This window comes from Panulirus ornatus, chromosome 66, assembly GCF_036320965.1.
Source record: "Panulirus ornatus isolate Po-2019 chromosome 66, ASM3632096v1, whole genome shotgun sequence".
NCBI classification, from domain to species: domain Eukaryota; kingdom Metazoa; phylum Arthropoda; class Malacostraca; order Decapoda; family Palinuridae; genus Panulirus; species Panulirus ornatus.
The window spans coordinates 14045266-14065777 of NC_092289.1; the positions used below are offsets into that span (position 1 = coordinate 14045266).

Genomic DNA, 20512 nt, shown 5'->3' on the forward strand with positions numbered 1-20512 from the left:
CACACGCATATCTTAGGAATGTCTAATGATATGTTAGGATCTGCAACTACACACAGCTCGAGTTAGACGTGTTTGCCCACTCAATGGTCCTCGGGTGTCAGCCCTTCCACACAAGGGGATCACATCAGGCTTAGCTTCAGTAGCGTAAACACAAAAGAATAACAGTTGCTATGTGACGGGGTCGTAGCAAAGTTCAGACGCTCACTCATTTATGATCTACCTTACTGCCTTGTTGGTAAGGATGCTAATCACTCTCTCGGGTGGTGGGAATATCGACCACATTGTATCTGTAGTGAGATAATTTCTCCCTATTTTGGCCCAAGTACAAAAATAACAGCTCGCTCTATCAACGCCACGAGCACTTGTCGCTACTTCACTTAGCGCCTCTAACGCTATCGCAGCGCCAGGAGCTTCTATCATGGCATCTATGCTGGCAACACCTATCATTGTATCAGCACCTTGAACGCTTACCTATCATCCAAGCGCCTATAACACCTATCACTATCTCTGCACCTGGAACGCCTATCACTTATCTCAGCGCCTATAACACCTATCTCTATCTCAGCGCCTATAACGCCTATCTCTATCTCAGCGCCTATAACGCCTATCACTATCTCAGCGCCTATAGCACCTATCACTATCTCAGCGCCTATAACGCCTATCACTATCTCAGCGCCTATAACGCCTATCGCTATCTCAGCGCCTATAACGCCTATCGCTATCTCAGCGCCTATAACGCCTATCACTATCTCAGCGCCTATAACGCCTATCGCTATCTCAGCGCCTATAGCACCTATCACTATCTCAGCGCCTATAACGCCTATCACTTATCTCAGCGCCTATAACGCCTATCACTTATCTCAGCGCCTGTAACGCCTATCACTATCTCAGCGCCTATAACGCCTATCACTATCTCAGCGCCTATAACGCCTATCACTATCTCAGCGCCTATAACGCCTATCACTATCTCAGCGCCTATAACGCCTATCACTATCTCAGCGCCTATAGCACCTATCACTATCTCAGCGCCTATAGCACCTATCACTATCTCAGCGCCTATAGCACCTATCACTATCTCAGCGCCTATAACGCCTATCACTATCTCAGCGCCTACACCACCTATCATTACTCCGTCACTAATAACAAATATGCAGACCCCCTTTCCCTTCCCCTTCCTCCGTGGTCTGCGGGTGTCAGAGCGGCTCTGGCGAGGTGTTCGTGAGTGTAGCCAACGACGACGCCTTCAACAACGGAGAGGTGAAGCCAAGATCTGTCGGATGACTTTGGCCCAGACGTGTTTCCAATATGAGGCGAGTTCAATCGGACATTCTCTTACTTTTTTTTTTCCATTTAAAGTTTTAGGTGAGGCATAGTAGAAGGTGGTATATATGTTGTTTTGCTCGAGTGTATATGAGATGTGTGCCTTTAGGTGGAAGAAGTCGTGGGCAGATGTGTGCGAGTGTGTGATATTACTGTGAATATTTGTGTTATAGAGAGGAGAGTTTTACACTTGTGTCGCTCCATCTTTAAACCTTGTATATATGTACGGTATTCTTACTCCTCTGTGCTCGTAGACACACTAACCTGAGCCAGGTACCCATATATCGACCAATGGGGAGGGAGGATGAAGAGCGAGGGTAAGTTATGGGCCGACTTCCTCATCCGAGATTCTAACCTGTGTGTGTGTATGCTTGTGTTTCCTTGTATGTATAAGGTGGATCATCCATGCATACTTCAGTGTAGCTATCTATACATTCTACATAAACCTATTCGAACTGAATGAGAAGGGAGTTCAACACCCTGGGAACCCCAGCTCTTGAACCTTTCCCTTTGTCTATCATAACACTTCTTTCCGTTCATCACTTAGTAATTCTGATGTTAAGAATATACTCGTTTTTTACATCTTGCCCAAAACTATTCTCATTTGACGTTTTGCCAACAACTTAGGTTGTCCTTCCTAAGCATTTCTGAGAACCCTCTTCGTTGTGGGTTTGTGTGTAATGTGCACCTAGAAACTTGGAACTTTTATGCTCAATTTTCCCCTTTTTCTCGTCTCCCACGATGGACAGAGTCGTATCCACTAACCTGGCCCCTGTAACACTCTTATTTCAGGCACTATCATTCTTGCTGATCTCCAGACTTCAAAATACGTTGCATTTATAATATCAGTTCAGGAAACCCGTGATTTTACAAGCTTGTATCCCCACGAGAATTTGAATTCCTCTTTCCTATTTCACAAGTGCAATCTCCCATTATTTGAACTCTGCCATCTCTACAGTCACTTCTTTTCCAAACAATAGGCCACAGTCACCCGGGTTTTCACTATCACTTTGACAGTAATCAGCTTATCTCGAGCCTCTATGTGCTGCCTACCGTATGTGCTGCCTATCGTATGTGCTGCCTATCGTATGTGCTGCCTATCGTATGTGCTGCCTACCGTATGCGCTGCCTACCGTAAGTCACATGCAGCAAAAGCCCTGACTTGAGCCAAGCCGTTGACGCAACTATGCTACACATGTGGCAGTGTCTTGCACCACCACCAAGCAATGTATGCCTACCACACTCAAAGCAATTTTCTTTCACGTCCACAGAACACCTCGTCCAGAGTCTTAAGCCAAAGGGTCAGGTGGTGTGGACGAGAGGCGCGCCCGTGCTGGTGTGTGACTGAAGCTCTGATGAAGTATGAGTATACCACACCCCTGGTAGGATCATCTAAGCCTGTCATTGAGGGCTTACGTCCCAGGCAAGGGATTACACCCTATGGGCACAACTCGAGCCGAGTTATAAGTAGCCTACTGGATCCCTTTGATGGAGCTGTGGTGATGCTATTTTCTCCCACACGGGGGTTTAGTATCCTCTTCTATTCAGCTAACTTAAAGGTGAGAGTATCAAACTTTTTTCTTTTCTTTTTGGCGGGAATCGATATTCACAGTGGAAGAAACTATCTCGAACAGAGTTTTCTAAATTCCATTTGATACTTGAGTCTAAACCAACTTATGTTCAGCTAGGTGGTTTGCACGTTTCGGTTCGACTATAATTTTCGAAAGATTTTTAGACCGATCTCCCCTGAATAGGAATCATCAGAGTCTGAAAAACAGACTCGTTCGCTAAATGACGTTGGATAATACATATACGAATCAATAGATTCGAAGCGTATCTTCGACTCCCGCTTGATACATTACACTGTCACTTGCATTCATCCCACACACTGACGTACTTAACCTCTGGGGAACGAGACACGGTCTTCATCTCGTCTTCATCCAGGGACTGAGTTTCAAAACCTTCGTATCGTCTGACTTATGTCGACCAGGATCCTTTACCTTCGTCTTTCTCTTGTGTTCTTCGCTCGTTCTTTTTCCTGTGGTCGTCCGTTTTTTGTCGCCTTTCTTCCTGTATGATTTGGCTTCGGCGTTTTCCTTCTCCTTCCCGGCCTCCAAGGCTGTCCCCTTGGCCACGTCTTTGGCGTCCGCGGTGGAAGCGAAGGCGGCGGCGGTGGTAGAGTTGAGATCATAGTGGTAGCTGTAGAGCTGCAAGGGTAGCAGGGGCCAGTCGTGCTCCCGTAGAGCAGAGTCCACGTCCCTCATCGCCGTCTCCACCACTTCGTGCAACTCCTTTGTGTAGGGATCACTGTCAACAAACAATAAGAATCAGTTCACTGTGGATAGAAGAACCGTCAGAAAACACGTACATATACTCGAACATGAAAAGAAAACTTCAGCTTGTGTCTTGGTGTATGAAGAGAGACTATTAAGTCACTTTGTGCCTCCTGAGTGTATAGTTGCAACTGCTATAGTGCTGAAGAACTGCGTCCGGAGATCAAACTCGAACCTCTACTAAACACTTAGAGGTCTGAGGCTGAGTTGCTCCTAAACCTAAGTCTTAAGTCGAGCCTCTGTTGCTCCTCGTCCGACAGTCACTTACGAGTGATGCTCTCGGGTTCTTAGATGTACTCGAAGTCTGAGGATTGTGTGTGACCGACGTGACACAGGCAAAACACGCCCCAGCCAATGGTCAGTTTTCGAGTCGTGGAAACACAGTGAGAGGAAGAGAGCAAGACATTGATCAAGGCTGCTGAGGGTGTGTGTAGACCCGACACTAAAAGGCAAAAACGTTATGCAAAGATGGAAAGACAAAGAGAATTCTGAAGCCATGCTGTTCGAGGGAAGGAAGAGGAGGAGGAGAAGCATTGTGACAGTCAGGTCGCAAGTGGCCAGCCCACTTGATGATTTTTGATGTCGGAAAAAGCGAGAAATTTAACAGGCAAGTCACAGCCCCCTGACCCCTCATGAAAATGTAGGGACTGGAAGAACTTAATCTAAGCTCTACATTCTAGCATTCTACTGATCATCAGTCAGTTGTCTGTATATGGCAAAAGCTATAATAATCAGCTTCAAGTTGCGATTCTTAACACTCGTATATAATGTATCCCTATTCCCGGTGAATCCTTCCAATGAAGTTCTTTAATATTTCTTATATCTCTATCTTCCCCCTACCTGTTCCTCTAAGATCATCTATAGCATGAGTCACGTCCAGGCTCAGCCTACCTCCTCACCTAGGTACAGGCATTCATCAGAGCTCTGTAATCCCCGAGAGGGTATCCTCTCCTCCCGTGGCCGTTCATCCTTACCGCAGTCTATAGGAGATCTTGTCCGGGGTGACCCGTCTGAAAGCACCGTTGAGGTTGGCCATGACACACTGCAGACGGTGCCTATCGACTCGAAGTCGAAGGAACTGAAGGATCCTGAGGAGCTCCCGTTGTGGGTCTTGCAGCAGGTGCTCGTAGTGGACGACCAACACATTCCTGCAGAGGTTTAGATGTATGATGCATGTGAATCATGATCTACCAATGTGTTTAGAGCAGGAGAGAAAAAAGTGTGAATATTTGTGATCTGCACTACACGATTGTTATAGGCGATAGTGTCAAAGTCCAAGATTATAATTACTCATAAAGCATATGACAAAACTTGAAAATCCTCCTAGTTTTTGGTGTAGTAAAAATTTAGAAAGAGGTGTGGTAATAAGAACATCATGGCTGAGAGTGCTGAAGATATCATGAAATGGTTTGGACATATGGAGATGATGAGTGAGGAGAGGTTAACAGGATATATTTGTCAGAAGTGGAGGGGTCAAGGAGAAGGGAGAGACCGAATTAGAGACAAGAATAGTGAGAAAGATTTAACTGCTCGGGACCTGAACATACATGAGGGTGAAAGGCATACACGGGATAGTGGATTGGGGCGAAGTGGCACACAGGGGTCGACGTGCTGTCAGCAGACTAAACTAGCGAATATGAAACAGTCTGGTTGTAGACAAGGGGCTGTAGTTTCGGTGCATTATACACGACTGATAGAAAATGGATATGAGCGAATGAGGCCTTTTCTCCGTCTGTTCCCAGCGCTACATCGCTAACACAAGAAACTGCGAAGAAGTATGAAACAAAAGTACATATGAATGTACATGTACATTTATGAATAGATAATGTCTATCTTTTCTATGTGATTCATTTCTTTTCAGTATGTCATTGACAGTCTTGTCTAGTGTACAGCCATGGCTAATGTTAAGAAGTGTACGGCTATGGTAAATGTACAACAGTGATGTGTACAGCCATGGCAATCATAGAGCCATGGGAATTCCACAGCCATGGTCAATATAACACCATGGCAAGTGTATAGCAAAGGTTTGAGTACAGCCATGGCAAAAGTAAGGCCATGGCAAGTGTAAAGCCAAGACTTGTGTACAATCAAGGCAACTGTAGAAATAACTCAGGTTTGTAAACATAAGTGTACAGACATGGCAAGTGTTGGTCCATGGCAAGTGTAGAGCCATGGCAAGCGTAAAGCCATGGCAAGTGTAGAACCATGGCAAGTGTAGAACCATGGCAAGTGTTGACCCATGGCCAGTGTTGAACCATGGCCAGTTGAACCATGGCAATTGTCGAGCCATGGCAAGTGTTGAGCCATGACAAGTGATGAGTGGCTCTCTCACCTGCCCATAGTGATCCAGTCTAAGGCATATGCCCGCCACACCTCCATCTGCCCACGCACGAACCTCGCCCACTCTGTCGGGATGAGCTCCGTGTTAATCGCATTATATATATATATATATATATATAATGTAGACAAAAGTAGAAAAGGGAACTCGTATATCATATAGGAATATGTATATCACTTACTTTCGTTGAATTAATCATCTGTTTGTAAAGATTATACACCATTCATGAAAAATGAATGAAACGTATACAAGAGAAGCATAGAGGTATGGTGTTATTCGCGTTTACGTTAACTTTGAATGAAAGCATTAGGTACAAGTGTTAAATACATTATCTGCTAATGTTATGAATTTATTCTAAAATCCGATTGCGAGAACGAGGGAAAAAGTCATAAACTAAATGAAATTTAATTTGAGCTTCGGCGGATGGCATCAAGGGGCAGCCTTACCTGCCCCCTGATCCACGAAGGGTGATAGCAGGCAGCAGTCTTACGTGCACCCTGAACCTCAGTGAGTGGCATCAAGGTGCAGCAGTCTTACCTGCACCGCGGAAGGCCACAGGTCCAGCCACCCCCAGGTGGCCGGCCGACAGGTAGTTGCGATAGGCGATGAGGGTGTCGTATGGGTTCCTCAGGAGCAAGAGGCCTCGCCCGTAGAACTTGTTAATGTCCTTCAGACGCTGGTTCCTGCAAGAAAGAAAGTTGGACTCTTGAGTTCTTAGCTTCTCGCTTTTACACACACACACACACACACACACACACACACACACACAAAATCAAATTTGCGAAAACCTAAAATATGTGGGCTGTCAGAATACATTATATTGAGGTGTCAGTTTTGATTTTGAGAAGTGTTAAAGCATCCTTTATGTATAAAATGCTCAATCACCACTGGCTAGAGAAAATGTGAACAGTGAGAACTTTCGTTTGACATCCTCAGACAGAGTTGGGGAGATACAAGTATTAGAGTCCTTAAAAGCACATCGGTAACAATGAAACGGGGTTTCATACTCCCAGTGGAGAGCAGGTGGGCACTAATTATGTGACCTGACGTGTCTGACTTTCCTCCTCTTACATGGTGTGTGGACAGGGTTATTCTGGGGGAAACTTCTTGATATTCATTTTAGTTAAGTTTGTCATATCTAAAACTTCTTGATATTCATTTTAGTTAAGTTTGTCATATTTAGAATGGCCAGAGAACATAGGACGTATTTGCATTATGATCGAATGTGCCAGAGATCAAACATGATTCGATTACATTTCTCTCGCTGCAACGATTTGATTTAGCTGTGGTGCTTAGCTCCTTCCCAATCGATATGATCAAAGGCAGCTTGATGTTGGAATATATCGCTGCTCTGTTGGGCTATTCTAACACTATACTCATGTTGTGAGATCCTAGTCTCCTCCAAATCTTACCCTGATTGTCCAATATGAAATTGGTTAGTCTTTACATGGGACTTTATAAACACCACCTGTATTATTTCAATGGGCTATTCAAATATGACAACACCACCAAGAAAGCCATCATTAGAAATAGTCCATCAAATTATACAGGTGGTTGTTATAAAGTCTCGTGTAAAGATTGTAACCAGTTGTATACTGGGCAATCTGGGAAAGATTGTGAGACAGGATCTCACAAAATAAGTTGTGTTAGGATAGACCAACAGAGCAGCGGTTTATTCGAACATAAAGCTACCCTTGATCATCATATCGACTGGGAAGTAGCTAACACCACAGCTAAATCAAATTGTTTCAGTGAAAGATATGTAATTGAATCATGTTTGATCTCTGGCACATTTGATCATAATGTGAATATGTTCTCTGGCCATTCTAAATGTGACAAACTGTTAACTAAAATAATTACTGAGAAGTTTCCCCCAGAATAACCCTGTCTACACACCATGTAAGGGGAGGAAGGTCAGACACGTCACACAAGTGCCCAGCTGCTCTCTCACTATTGTCTATGTGCATTTAACGACTTCAACACCTGTATCTGACACTCCTCTGTCTGATGATGTAATAAACGAAAGTACTTACTGTTCTCATTTTCTCTTAACAGAGGTGTGCTTGTACATACTTCACGGTTGAAGCGAAGGTTCTGTATATATACAATGGTGAAAATAGCACTGCAGTAGTTCATACAATTTCATTTAACATGTAGTTTTTCTATACATGTGGCAACATGTTTCGTGGAGACGATCCACCTCATCAGGTTCCAGTACTAAAGTTATGTAAAACCCAACATCACACTTGTCCCGCCGTCCAACACCAATCTGTACAGACCAACCACTGTCCTGCTTTGTCTGGCAGTAACCGTTGTAAGGGAGAGTGATTAAGTGGGGTCACGTGGCGGGGGTTGACCTGGGTAGCTGGATGTGTCTTGAACAACTTTTTTGTTTTCGTGTTTTGTCAGTTCTCTCAATGATTTGGTTAATGCTAGGATGGGCTTTAATACTGTCTGGGGACAAAATAAAGTTCTTAGTATTAGCAAGTAAGACAGATTCAATGACGTTGTGTGTGGCATAATCAGCAGAGAGGTATAGAATAACGGGATTTTCAAGATCTATGGGATGATCATTTTCATGACAATGTTTAGTGATTGCATGTTTGTGGTCATCCCTGCGTACTGCATGACGGTGCCAATATCAGCGAAAAACTGTAAGGTAGAGGTGATATTGGCACCGTCATGCAGTACGCAGGGATGACCACAAACATGCAATCACTAAACATTGTCATGAAAATGATCATCCCATAGATCTTGAAAATCCCGTTATTCTATACCCCTCTGCTGATTATACCACACGCAACGTTATTGAATCTGTCTTACTTGCTAATACTAAGAACTTTATTTTGTCCCCAGACAGTTTTAAAGCCCATCCTAGCATTAACCAAATCATTGAAAGAACTGACAAAACACGAAAACGTCAAAAAGTTGTTCAAGACACACCCAGCTACCCAGGTCAACCCCCGCCACGTGACCCCCCTTAATCACTCTCCCGTACAACGGTTACTGCCAGAGAAAGCGAACAGTGGTTGGTCTGTACAGATTGGTGCTGGACGGCGGGACTCAAGTGTGATGTTGGGATTTAAATAACTTTAAGTACTGGCACCTGATGAGGTGGATTGTCTCCACGAAACATGTCGTGCCACATGCATAGAAAAATTACGTTAAATGAAATTGTATTCACTACTGAAGTGCGATTTCACCATGCTATCAACATGGACTAGTGTGATCATATATATATATATATATATATATATATATATATATATATATATATATATATATATATATATATATATATATATGCTCCATTCTTCTCACCTCTGTATGTACATATGAATGTGTGTAATTACTGCTGCATTTGTGCTACGGCGTTGGAGTTTTTCAATCGTATTGTCCCCTCGTATGTGTACAATGGGTTTCAATCTAAGGTACATTACTCTGCCCACACTCAACTATAGTGGCTTCGTCCTCCCCTTGCTGCTGGTCGCCTGTGTGAGTACTTGGCATTTACAGAGGTGTGTGTATGTGCGCGAATACTTTTTACTGTTTACTGTGTTTGTATGTGTGTATAGACATATGAGTAAAAGCATGGGACACATGATACAAGGTTAAGAAAAGGAGCAACACGAGTGTAGAACTCTTTCCCCGAAACACACAGTTATCACAAATAGTCACTTAAACATAGCCTAAGCCAGGTGCCAGTTCTTTAACCGGCTTCTTATGAGCTGGTCAATATCGAAGTCATAAAGCATGATTTAGATTGGTTATGTGATGAAAAATGAATTTACTAAAGAGTATAATATACACTAGTCATACCTAAAATATTAACATAGAAAACTTATCAGAGCAAGATTCTCATTTTCTTTGATGGTTTCACTAACCCTATTGACTACCCGGTATTGAGCAAGGAAGGTGCATGTTCTTGGCACCTTCTTTAATGCCGAATATTGCAACACATGCCACGAAATGCATCACAAGGATCATAAGTTGGCTTGCCGCGAGGCTTGCAACAACTGGCAACCATTGCTATTACTGATAGATAAGGTTAGGACGTCACCTAACTTGGATATATAGAAGGCATTTCCCTTCCCTAGACTGTGAGGGATTGTAGTCTATTAAGCTCACATTGGTCACAGTCACGGTACATGTAATTGGTGGTTGTGTGTGACTTGCCGCAGACTGCCTTATTGACCCTGGCCATTCTTAGGCCTAAACCTCAGCCAACTTAGTCGAAAATCCGGTCTTAGACTCGACCAGTGCCAGAAATGGTAGGGACGAGAGAACACATACACACACGCACTCGACCAGTGCCAGAAATGGTACGGACGAGAACACAAACACTCGACCTGTGCCAATAATGGCACCTCCGAGAACAGGTTATTGACATTATCCCATGTCAGGGTTAGGCCCTTCTAATCTTAGACACACACATTAACTCCACATACGTGGAAAAACGTATGATGATAATTCTCTCTCTCTCTCTCTCTCTCTCTCTCTCTCTCTCTCTCTCTCTCTCTCTGACACACACACACAACAGAAGACAACAAAAATTTATGAGAATCTTGAAGTAACAATGTTAATGATTTCTTTCAGACTCTTAAATGAAGGTCTCAGCTTTAAGATAGGTGCGGTGTGCGGCCCCCTTCGGTAACATCGACCCCCCCCCCCCCCCACACACACACACACACAACCATGCACACACCCCAACCCACACACCACCCCCACATCCACACTCCCACCCCACATCCACACACCCCACACCCACACTCCCATCCCAACCCATGTTGTAACTACGCTGCTATAGAGGGGACGAACAACCCCTCCCCCGATGCAGAACTCGAGGTAATTGATGGTTTGGCCAACAAATGCACAACTGTCTTGACATGTATTCAATAAAAACTGTTTTCAATCATTAATATACACCAACTACAAATAGTTACATTACTGCCACTTTGGATACATGGTCTGCCATTTAAATTAACTGCCTATCTTCAATACACACTCACTACGACAGGTAGTTTAAAACGACGGCTGTTTATGCTCAAAATCTGTAAAATGCACAAGGCAGTGTTGAGGGAAGGTGGTGATAAAACTCGAGAGAAATATTCATTACCGATACATAACCTCTTGACAAACGTATGAGTTAAGACCTCTGGTGTATGTGTAGCGAAGTTAGAATGTCTTTGTGTTAGTTTTTGTGACGAGATTCTAGTTGATAAAAGTCGAGTGTGTTTTATAGACATAACTTCGATATATATATATATATATATATATATATATATATATATATATATATATATATATATATAATATCGGTGTATGTGTGTGTGTGTATCAATACAATCGTACCTCACCACAGTTGTCCCTCACTCTACTAGCCCTTCACCTATCCTGCTGTAGTCTTTTTCCTCGCCTATCCACCTTGGCCTCCAGGTGGCCACCACTTCGCATGTCCTGCCCGCCAGTGTAAGCCTCATTTCGGTCTGGCTTGCGTCCGCTCACCTCACGCACACTAAAACTCTCTCCATTACAAACCTGGTCCGACTGCTTGCATGAACACTCGATCAACCATCGTCTTAGTTCTTTCTCCCTTTGCTTGCTGGCTTTCGCCCCCAGACGAGGTCTTCATGCCCCTCGAGAGAGCTGTCCCTTATTGTACATTCCCTTCTCCTGGCCTCCTCCTCGGAATGCTTTCCAATCTCGTGTGTGCGCGTGTGTCATCTGACACAAGAGTCGAGCTGTCATACTCCGACCACTCTCCTCATTTAGCCTCGTCTCCTTACCCTTCTTCTTACATGGTTCATACCCTCGCCTTACCTATCGTTTTCTTCCGTCCGTGGCTCTCGCATGGCTCAAAGTTGCAGCTCATTTGGCTCCTTTCTCTCACATATCGATTTATTGTTTGTTTTTCTCGTATATGCCAAAGGTTTCGCGTCACATTCTCCAGACGAAACCTGTCTCAAAGTCTTATAACCCTTCCTGATACTTTGACCTTTCCATTATCTTCTTCCTTCAGTTTGCTGGCGTCTCGCACACCTGTCATCTTCGAGAACCTGGCCTGCCCCAGTATGTGGCTTGCTCCACTTCCATCAGCCCCTCATTCAGTCTGCGTCTCCAACCTGACGTGGCCAAGATTCAACTCCTCGCCCCCCTTCCATCAACCTTCACTCGGCTTGCCCTAGTAAGAGCAAATTATATTGATACCTCTTTTTTTTTTTTTCTTTAAAATTCTTACGATGGTCGTTGGCCACAATGGTCGACAGTTACTGTCGGACTCACGTTTAGGGGATGACTGAATCACGGGACTTAGAGCAACGCTCATTGTGATGGAAGAGGTTGTGACACTTGGAATGACTCAGGTATCGGACACTCGCACGAGACAACGACACGCTTCTAACTTCCGTTACTCTGGGTTCACACTCATAGCCAGTCTCCCCATGAACCCCATCATTAATTTCTTCGTAAAGAAACGTAACAATAAAAATTAACTGCTTCTATTTAGGATAGAAAACACGTCATCTGAACTTTGTAATGTTCAAGACGTGCCGAACGAAGCAGTTGTGTGAAACGGCTTCAAAAAGGTGTCTTCGACACCTCCCTGTTCGGCACGGCTAGGACTGTCTGTAGCGGCAGGTTCGAACACGGCAATTAATGCCATAAAGTCCATTGAATCATTTTCCCGACAGCTTCCTTTGTCTAGATAAGAGTCATCGAAGCACAAAGGAGCGAAATGTCTGATTGGACGTTATCTAAAACGTCCCTTCGATCGTTCAGTCCAGCTAACATTTTGAGCTGCTTAATCACTTATATTCTCCCCTTCATTTTGTATATCGGATGAACATCTACTGTAATACCTGAATTCAATATAGAGATATACTTTGAACTTCAGTAAATCATGCGTGTGTTATTACCTTCACTCGACAGTTAGGAATATGTGAAATATATTATCTAAATCTCTCAGTATTAAAATGTATTCGTATTCCAACTGGAAATAAAGACTAGAATTCATAACACAATGTATGAATTGCAGGACTTTGTGTACCACAAGTGGTAGCGTGTTAGTGGTACGTGTACCACAAGTGGTAGCGTGTTAGTGGTACGTGTACCACAAGTGGTAGCGTGTTAGTGGTACGCGTACCACAAGTGGGAGCGTGTTAGTGGTACGCGTACCACAAGTGGGAGCGTGTTAGTGGTACGCGTACCACAAGTGGGAGCGTGTTAGTGGTACGCGTACCACAAGTGGGAGCGTGTTAGTGGTACGCGTACCACAAGTGGGAGCATGTTAGTGGTACGCGTACCACAAGTGGGAGCGTGTTAGTGGTACGCGTACCACAAGTGGGAGCGTGTTAGTGGTACGCGTACCACAAGTGGGAGCGTGTTAGTGGTACGCGTACCACAAGTGTGAGCGTGTTAGTGGTACGCGTACCACAAGTGTGAGCGTGTTAGTGGTACGCGTACCACCAGCTAGAAGCCACTGAAGAGTTAATAATCCATCTTACATCTGAGTTCATTGCTTCTTGGTACTAGAAGTATGCTGAAGGACCAGTAAATGATCGTGCTACAGGATACGATTGGCATGTACTCTTCGATCAAAAGCAGTGGTTTACGACGGTGCTATTGTACAATTGATCTAAACGATTTCCTTTGCTTTGCTTTCCAATTAGTATTTGTACGTGGACACATAATGGCCCGCCATTCTGGATTTTTTTCCGCCAGTGGCATACTTCTGTAAATGTCTGTCGTTGTTATGTCAAGTCTCGTGGCATTCATTACACGTCACAGTCATATGAAAGGGAAGGCAAATTAATGTAATTATGTACTTGGAAAGTGTTCTGACTCCACTGTCCACACCAAAACTGATGATGTATAGAGTAACATGGAAATAAAATGACACGTTCAATAAAAAGTTCTCTCTTTATAATCTCCCTTTCATACCAGTTCAGAAGGACGGCTGCCTAAAATGACAAACATCTGACCTAACAATGTTTTCCCACGTAAGTTGAATGACCGACTGGCTCCCTGTGTGTTGCCGGCGAGTTTTGGGTGAATGGGTAACCCCGCACAGGAGATGGCTGGTTTTAATGACTGGTAATGTCTGTTTCTCTCGTGGTGTTACTTAGGAAGAGCACAATAGGTGGCAGTGATGATGATGATAGCAAAATGATGAGATCACCGATAGATATTTCGTTATTCAGACTGTGAAGAATGTTGTATCTATTTATGTTAACAAAGAAACTCTTTCCTTGATACAAAAACAGTTCTACCTAGATCCTTCAAACTACTTCTGTTTGTGTCAATCAAACTTGTGATTGATATGAAACAATACTGTGTTTTTCCTTTTACCAATTACCTTGCTCTCGTATGGTTCACCTTTGATCCAATCTTCTCGTCCAGACATGTACTTTGACCTGTAATGATTCCGTAACTTTACCTGACATCAATACCCTCGTTGATTTGTCGTCCCTCTCACCTCCCTTCCTGGCTAATGACCTACAATAGGCTGACCTCCATCGACCCACATTCTCCTCTGGCTTACCCTTCGCCTGGATATATGTTCCCTTAAATCATCCCTTGATCCACAATGACTTCTTGTTACACTCCCTTCTCAACTACTCTGTCTCGTCAGGATTGTCTACCTCACATGACCTAGTCATTCGTCACTGTTGACTTCCATCATCCTACTCAGATTTGCCTCCGTCTATCCCACCCACTCCTTCAGGTTACTTATCCACCCATCGATCCTTTCTCTTGCAGAACTTTCCCTCATTCTCAACTTTACTCCCATACCTGACCAACTTCTCGATCAACTTCCCTTAACTTCTCTCCCCTTGGCTAGCCAATCCCGTACCAGCTCTCGAGTAGCCTATCCCTCCTCACCAGACCTGTGTCTTGGCCTGGTCTATCCCTTACCTGTCCTCTGGTAGTCCCCCGAGGCAGTAGCCGTGGGTCTTCACAGCAATGGTACAGCCACACTCCGGGATCTCGTTTTCTCCATAAAATCCTAAAATAAGAAAAGCTATTTACTCCTTTGTGTTGGGTAATCTCGTTTCCTCCATAAAATCCTAAAATAAGAAAAGCTATTTACTCCTTTGTGTTGGGTAACAAACGATAAATAAAGAACAGTACAAGAGTATACAAATGCATAGTTTTTCGTAAAATTTTGTTAAATTTCTTAATATTAGCAATTAAGACAATGACGTTGCGTGTGTACGCCGTCAAATGCAAGGCATGTAAAGATATTTGTGCAGGCCAGACAAGAAGAAGTGTACCGGAGAGGTGTTATTGGCACCGTCATGCAGTACGCAGGGATGACCACAAAAATGCGATCGCTAAACATTGTCATGAAAATGATCATCCCATAGATCTTGAAAATCCCGTTATTCTATACCCCTCTGTTGATTATGCCACACGCAACGTTATTGAATCTTGGTTGCTATACTAAGAAATTCAATTTGTCCCCAAGCAACTTCAAAGCCCATCCTAGCATTAATCAAATCATTGAGAGAATTGGCAAAACACGAAAACATAGAAAAAGTTGTTCAAGACACATCCAGCTACCTAGGTCAACCCCCGCCACGTGACCCCCCTTAATCACTCTCCCTTACAACGGTTACTGCCACACAAAGCGGACAGTGGTTGGTCTGTACAGATTGGTGTTAGACGGCGGGACTAAAGTGTGATGTTGGGATTTAAATAGCTTTAAGTACTGGCACCTGATGAGGTGGATTGTCTCCACGAAACATGTCGTGCCACATGTATAAAAAAAATTACATGTTAAATAAAATCGTATTAACTCCTGCTGAAGTGCGATTTCACCTTCATACTATCATTATGGACTAGTGATATATATACATATATATATAGATATATATATATTTTCCTATGAGTCCACGGGGAAAATGAAACACGGAAAGCTCCCAAGTGCAAAATTGTGATCCTTTCCTATATATATATATATATATATTATATATATATTTACTGACATATCTTTTTAAATTCACACAGTATTCCATGTTTAACAGCTCGGTACCCAAAGACGATTGATACTCGTGACAGAAATGGTCGTGTCTTCTACATGCAAACGCTAAATCTCACACGAATGGCGCGTCCAATTGGTCTACTTATGGTATTACATTTTCTACATCGACCTTGACTACTGCCACACCTCATACTAGGTTTTCTCACACTGTGAACCCATATTGGCATCCTCATGCTCGATATTTCTTAACTGCAAAATATTTACAACACTGGCCAGATAATGTGTGCAATACCTTTCCCTCCCGCATCCTAGATTATCAAAAGATTAAACAAATCTATGACAAAAATGAACACGAGAGTAGCTCACACTGCAGTAATAAGAACTGGAGAAATCTTTAAACGAGGAAGAAAACGGAGAAAAACAATATTGGAATAATTTACGAGATCCCGTGAGGTGAATGTGAAGGTCGGCACTTCGGAGAATCAAGTCGTGACCTGGGCACAGGGATTAATGAGCACACGAGTGATGTAAGTGGTCCATAATAACGATTAGGGGCGTCTTGCGGAACGACAAGAAGCAAAAGTTATACACAAAGGTCTGGGGAAAAGCGACAGAGTAACAGGAACAAGGATTGTGACCGGCAACCAATCAGCGAGAGGCGATGATTCGGACAGCCAATATTGAGGAAGACGGTACTCGAATGATTGTTTTCACAATTTTCTCTGCAATTCTTTCAGAAGAAGGTTATGTATACCTCTTGTCCTGATGCATGTTCAGATCCCGATAACTCGAAGCGTCTTTTACCCCTCCTCCTTGCTCCCTCCACCTGAGACGTATATCCTCTCTGTCAATCTCTCTTCACTCATCCTTTCCGCATGTCCAAACCTCTTCAGCATAGCTTGCTTCGCCTGCCAGGCGCATTCACCCTACCACCACACTGCTTTCTCACACTATCATTCTGTGAACGATTGGTCTTCCTCATCACATTTTGTCCTCGAGCATTTTTCTCCTTTTGTATCTGGGGCCCACGACTCGCACGCACGCATACAGCACAGCTGGTCCTTCTAAAACATCATGACACATACATGACCTCTCTTTTCTCGCACGTCTCGATGCACCAAGGGCGTTTGCCTCCACACCCATCCTGTGATTCACTTCAGCTCCCATTGTTCCATCCTCTACCGCGTTCACTCCCATGCGACTACATCACTAAGTTCTCTCCACTGAAACTTATACTCTCAACCTGTGTTTCCTCCCCTGGAAGTCTTCATAACCAGACTTATATTCACCTTAACTCTCAACTTTATCCTTTCTCACACTCGCCCAAATTCAGACATCATCTCCTCAATGACAGTGGCGATGGGGCTTGCACGTACCTTTGGACGACAGTTCCCGATCTATGTACACGGATCCAGTGAACAGCCCGGTCGCGCTCTGGATGAGATACCTGTAGGAGGGAGGAAAGTACGCTGCGTGAGTGAAAGGAATTGATATATACACATGAGAAGGGAAGGTATATGAAGGAGTGTACGTACATCCCACGAATTCCCGTGTGTGTCGTAGAAGACAACAAAGAGCCAGGGGTGTACCAAGGGAAGGCTGGTGATCCTTTCCTCCTTGTGTTTCAGTTCTAAAAGTTGGAACCGAAGGAGGAGACAAGCGAGGAGTGCTCATCATCCACTTCGAAGACTCTGGCTGGCGTGCATGAATGAATGTGTGTGTGTGTGTGTCAGAAGCTTTGATTGTAGAGACTGGGTAGCAGTGATGAGTGATTTAAATGCAAGAGTGAGTAACGTGGTAGTTGAGGGTATAACTAGGGGCCATGGGGTATTTAGTGAGGTGAATAGAAATAGTGAACGGCTTGCGGAGTTGTTTGCTGATAAAGAGCTGGTAGTTGGGCATACCCGGGTACAGTCAGGTCGCTGCAGGCGACAGCGAGTCGTACTTGCCATAAGGACGATAGAGATCCAGTAATGGCAAATCTTAAATACAAAGTAATAGACGGGAAAGTCTTAAGATCCGCCTGGAGATGGGAAGACATAGAGACATAACACCTTTAACTGTGTCCAGGAAACTTTACTACATCAACGTAATACTGAGCACACTAGGGATACAGGAACTGACAACACCATCAGAACTATATCTAATCTAATGTATTACAATAGACAAATAGAATTTACCAAATACGGTACACCACTTGGGGATAATAGTGACCATGTAAAACATGGTTGTACCTGCGTGGTTAGTGAGGACATTAAAAAACGCTCAGAGAGGAAAGCTTACGCAAAGAAAAAGGTACAGTTTTGGAATCTATATTCAGAGCTATAATTCTGTGGAGGAGAAACTGCGAAACGGAATTCAATCGTCTGAAAACAGAACTTTATGGAAGGTTCTATAAAATCTATAAAGGATAGGGATAACACATGGGTAATACATTTTAGTTGTGGGTATAGAGAGGAGAAGTTTAGAAAAGAAAGAGACTTGATTTAACAGGCTATAGCAAAAAACAAAAGAACATTGGGATATACTATATATGTGGCATAACACGAAGCTAGTAACGGGTTGTTGTGACGTAGCAAAGAATGTGTGTAACAGTACTAGGAAGGAGGCACAACGAATACTTGGAAATTCACAATTGTTTCATGTATATATAAACCTGGGGGATTCAGAGAAAACGCTTAATGAAAATACGAGAGGAATTGAATCCTAAACTAGAAATATTGCTGGAAGTGGACGCTTTAACCAACACTGACGACTCGGGTTGGGAAGAGGAGGATTTAGATATCAGTGATATTGTTTATAAAGACATAAACTGAGTATATATTAATCTTGACCCCTATAAGGCTCATGGATGTAATAAAGTCTCAGTGTCATGTTTACAAAGTTGCAGAAAGGTGTAAGCTCAATGGTGAGGAAGAGGGCAAATGTCCAGCGTATTCTGAAAATAAAAAAAGATTAAGAAATTGCTCTGAATTACAGACCTCTGTTAGATATGAAGTCTGTAAAGACCTGGAAATGATGGATGAATAGCAAGTGAATGACTAACTGCAAATGAGAAACTGCCTAATGAAAGGGGACCATGGATTCAGAGGCCATGCGTCGAACCGGCACAAAGTTCGAATACTGGTCTCGGCAGTCGGTCCACAATACACCCACCTGTTCGTCCTCTCCTACGGGAGGTGTGACAGACGATTCAGCGGGGAAACAAACTGTGTGGGTTCGTTTATGGAAGGTTTTGTGAGAGGTCGTCACTGTATACGGCCTATCGACTGTACTCCACCTTCAGGAGAATTGCTGAGATGGCTGACTGTCATCTGGTTAATACTACAATTGCCCTGTCTGTCTTCTGGTTAACACTGAAATTCTCATTTAAGAACAGAGATAAAGATGTGTTCAAGGAGACATCTGCTCAATCTAGATCATGCGTGTCGTGTTTGGTTGTTTTTCTTAAGGAAGGATAAAGATATGATAGAGAAGGTCTAGAAGAAAGCAGCAGTGATGGTATCGGATGTAGGAGACGAATGTTAAGGGGAGAGGGTTGAGGTTGTATAGACGCCTATATTGGACTACAGTGACGGCAGTGAAATGCTCCTTGGAAAATGCGGTGATGAATAGCTAGAGCTTAAAGCAAAAATCTGACCAAGAAACATGTTAGAAAAGATGCAGAGGAGTATTTTGTGCCGTCAAAGTTGTGTAGAAACAATGTAGAAAGTATGCAAAAAATCTTGAAAGTTGTGTGAGAGTAATGAAAGTTCAAGAAACAGGGGTTCACATATTGATTAGTGGGTAATCACACACACACACACACACACACACACGCACCTGAGCCAAGTGTTTCCTGAGCCAGGGAAGGAGGCGAGAGCGGTCCTTGGCAGCGACCTGCGGCGCGCGAACCCCACCCTCAGCCCCATACAGTCAGACTTGCTCGCCCATGGCTCGTGCTGTGGCCTTCCGTAGTCCAAGTGGATCTTGAGGTAACCTGCAACGAAACACATACGCTTTATCATGCACTCAGGATTATGAATCGTATTATGAGAATCCTACGGCACTCAGGTAGTCCGCCACGTCCTCTGGGGCGTTCCTAAAGGCCTCGGAAGGATGAGGTGCGACAGGTCGCCATACGAAGCTATCTACAAAATAATCACCCAACCACAGCTCGAGATGAGTGTAACACCCAGAGAAATTTCTGAGCACGAGATAATCATATTTTGGGATGATCTGAAATGATATCGAGCAATAAACGAATGAATATATGTAGTGAGGAGAGTGAACAGCTGGGTCAGCTGTTGGCCGACGGCCCAACCCAGGATTCGAACTCGTGGGTCGTAGCCAAGTATGGTGTGGCCACCATGGCCAGACGAATAAGGGGGGACCGTGTCCCCCAAAAGATGGTGCAGACGCTATAGGCCAACGGATAGTGAGGGGAGGAGAGGCTATAGATGTGATAACCACGAAAGAGCAAATGGTGCGGGCAAAATAAGCCAGCAGCTGGTGCAGGCACCATCTGCTGGCAAAGACACCACAAGCCATCTGGGTACA

At 43.8% G+C, this 20512-nt stretch overlaps 2 protein-coding genes across 5 annotated transcripts in view; one reads left to right on the top strand and one right to left on the bottom strand.

Moving 5' to 3' along the window:
• The window catches only part of LOC139746684 (uncharacterized), a 31623-nt gene extending 17731 nt beyond the window's left edge, over positions 1 to 13892 (top strand). For all 3 annotated transcript variants that reach the window (XR_011712192.1, XR_011712193.1, XM_071658128.1), the window contains exons 2-4: positions 2592 to 2879; positions 12011 to 12175; positions 13025 to 13892. Coding sequence is in view for 1 of the 3 variants with exons in the window: in XM_071658128.1 (XP_071514229.1) it covers positions 2592 to 2879; positions 12011 to 12175; positions 13025 to 13048 (477 nt within the window). In the remaining 2 variants the exon portion in view is untranslated. The remainder of the gene's footprint in view (positions 1 to 2591; positions 2880 to 12010; positions 12176 to 13024) is intronic.
• Positions 2823 to 20512, bottom strand: part of LOC139746683 (sialate:O-sulfotransferase 2-like) — a 38483-nt gene continuing 20793 nt past the window's right edge. For both annotated transcript variants that reach the window (XM_071658126.1, XM_071658127.1), the window contains exons 5-11: positions 19796 to 19952; positions 17350 to 17420; positions 14905 to 14995; positions 6529 to 6674; positions 5986 to 6058; positions 4628 to 4801; positions 2823 to 3627 (exon numbers count right to left, since the gene is read on the bottom strand). In XM_071658126.1, the coding sequence (XP_071514227.1) occupies positions 3246 to 3627; positions 4628 to 4801; positions 5986 to 6058; positions 6529 to 6674; positions 14905 to 14995; positions 17350 to 17420; positions 19796 to 19952 (1094 nt within the window). In that variant the 3' untranslated portion in view covers positions 2823 to 3245. The remainder of the gene's footprint in view (positions 3628 to 4627; positions 4802 to 5985; positions 6059 to 6528; positions 6675 to 14904; positions 14996 to 17349; positions 17421 to 19795; positions 19953 to 20512) is intronic.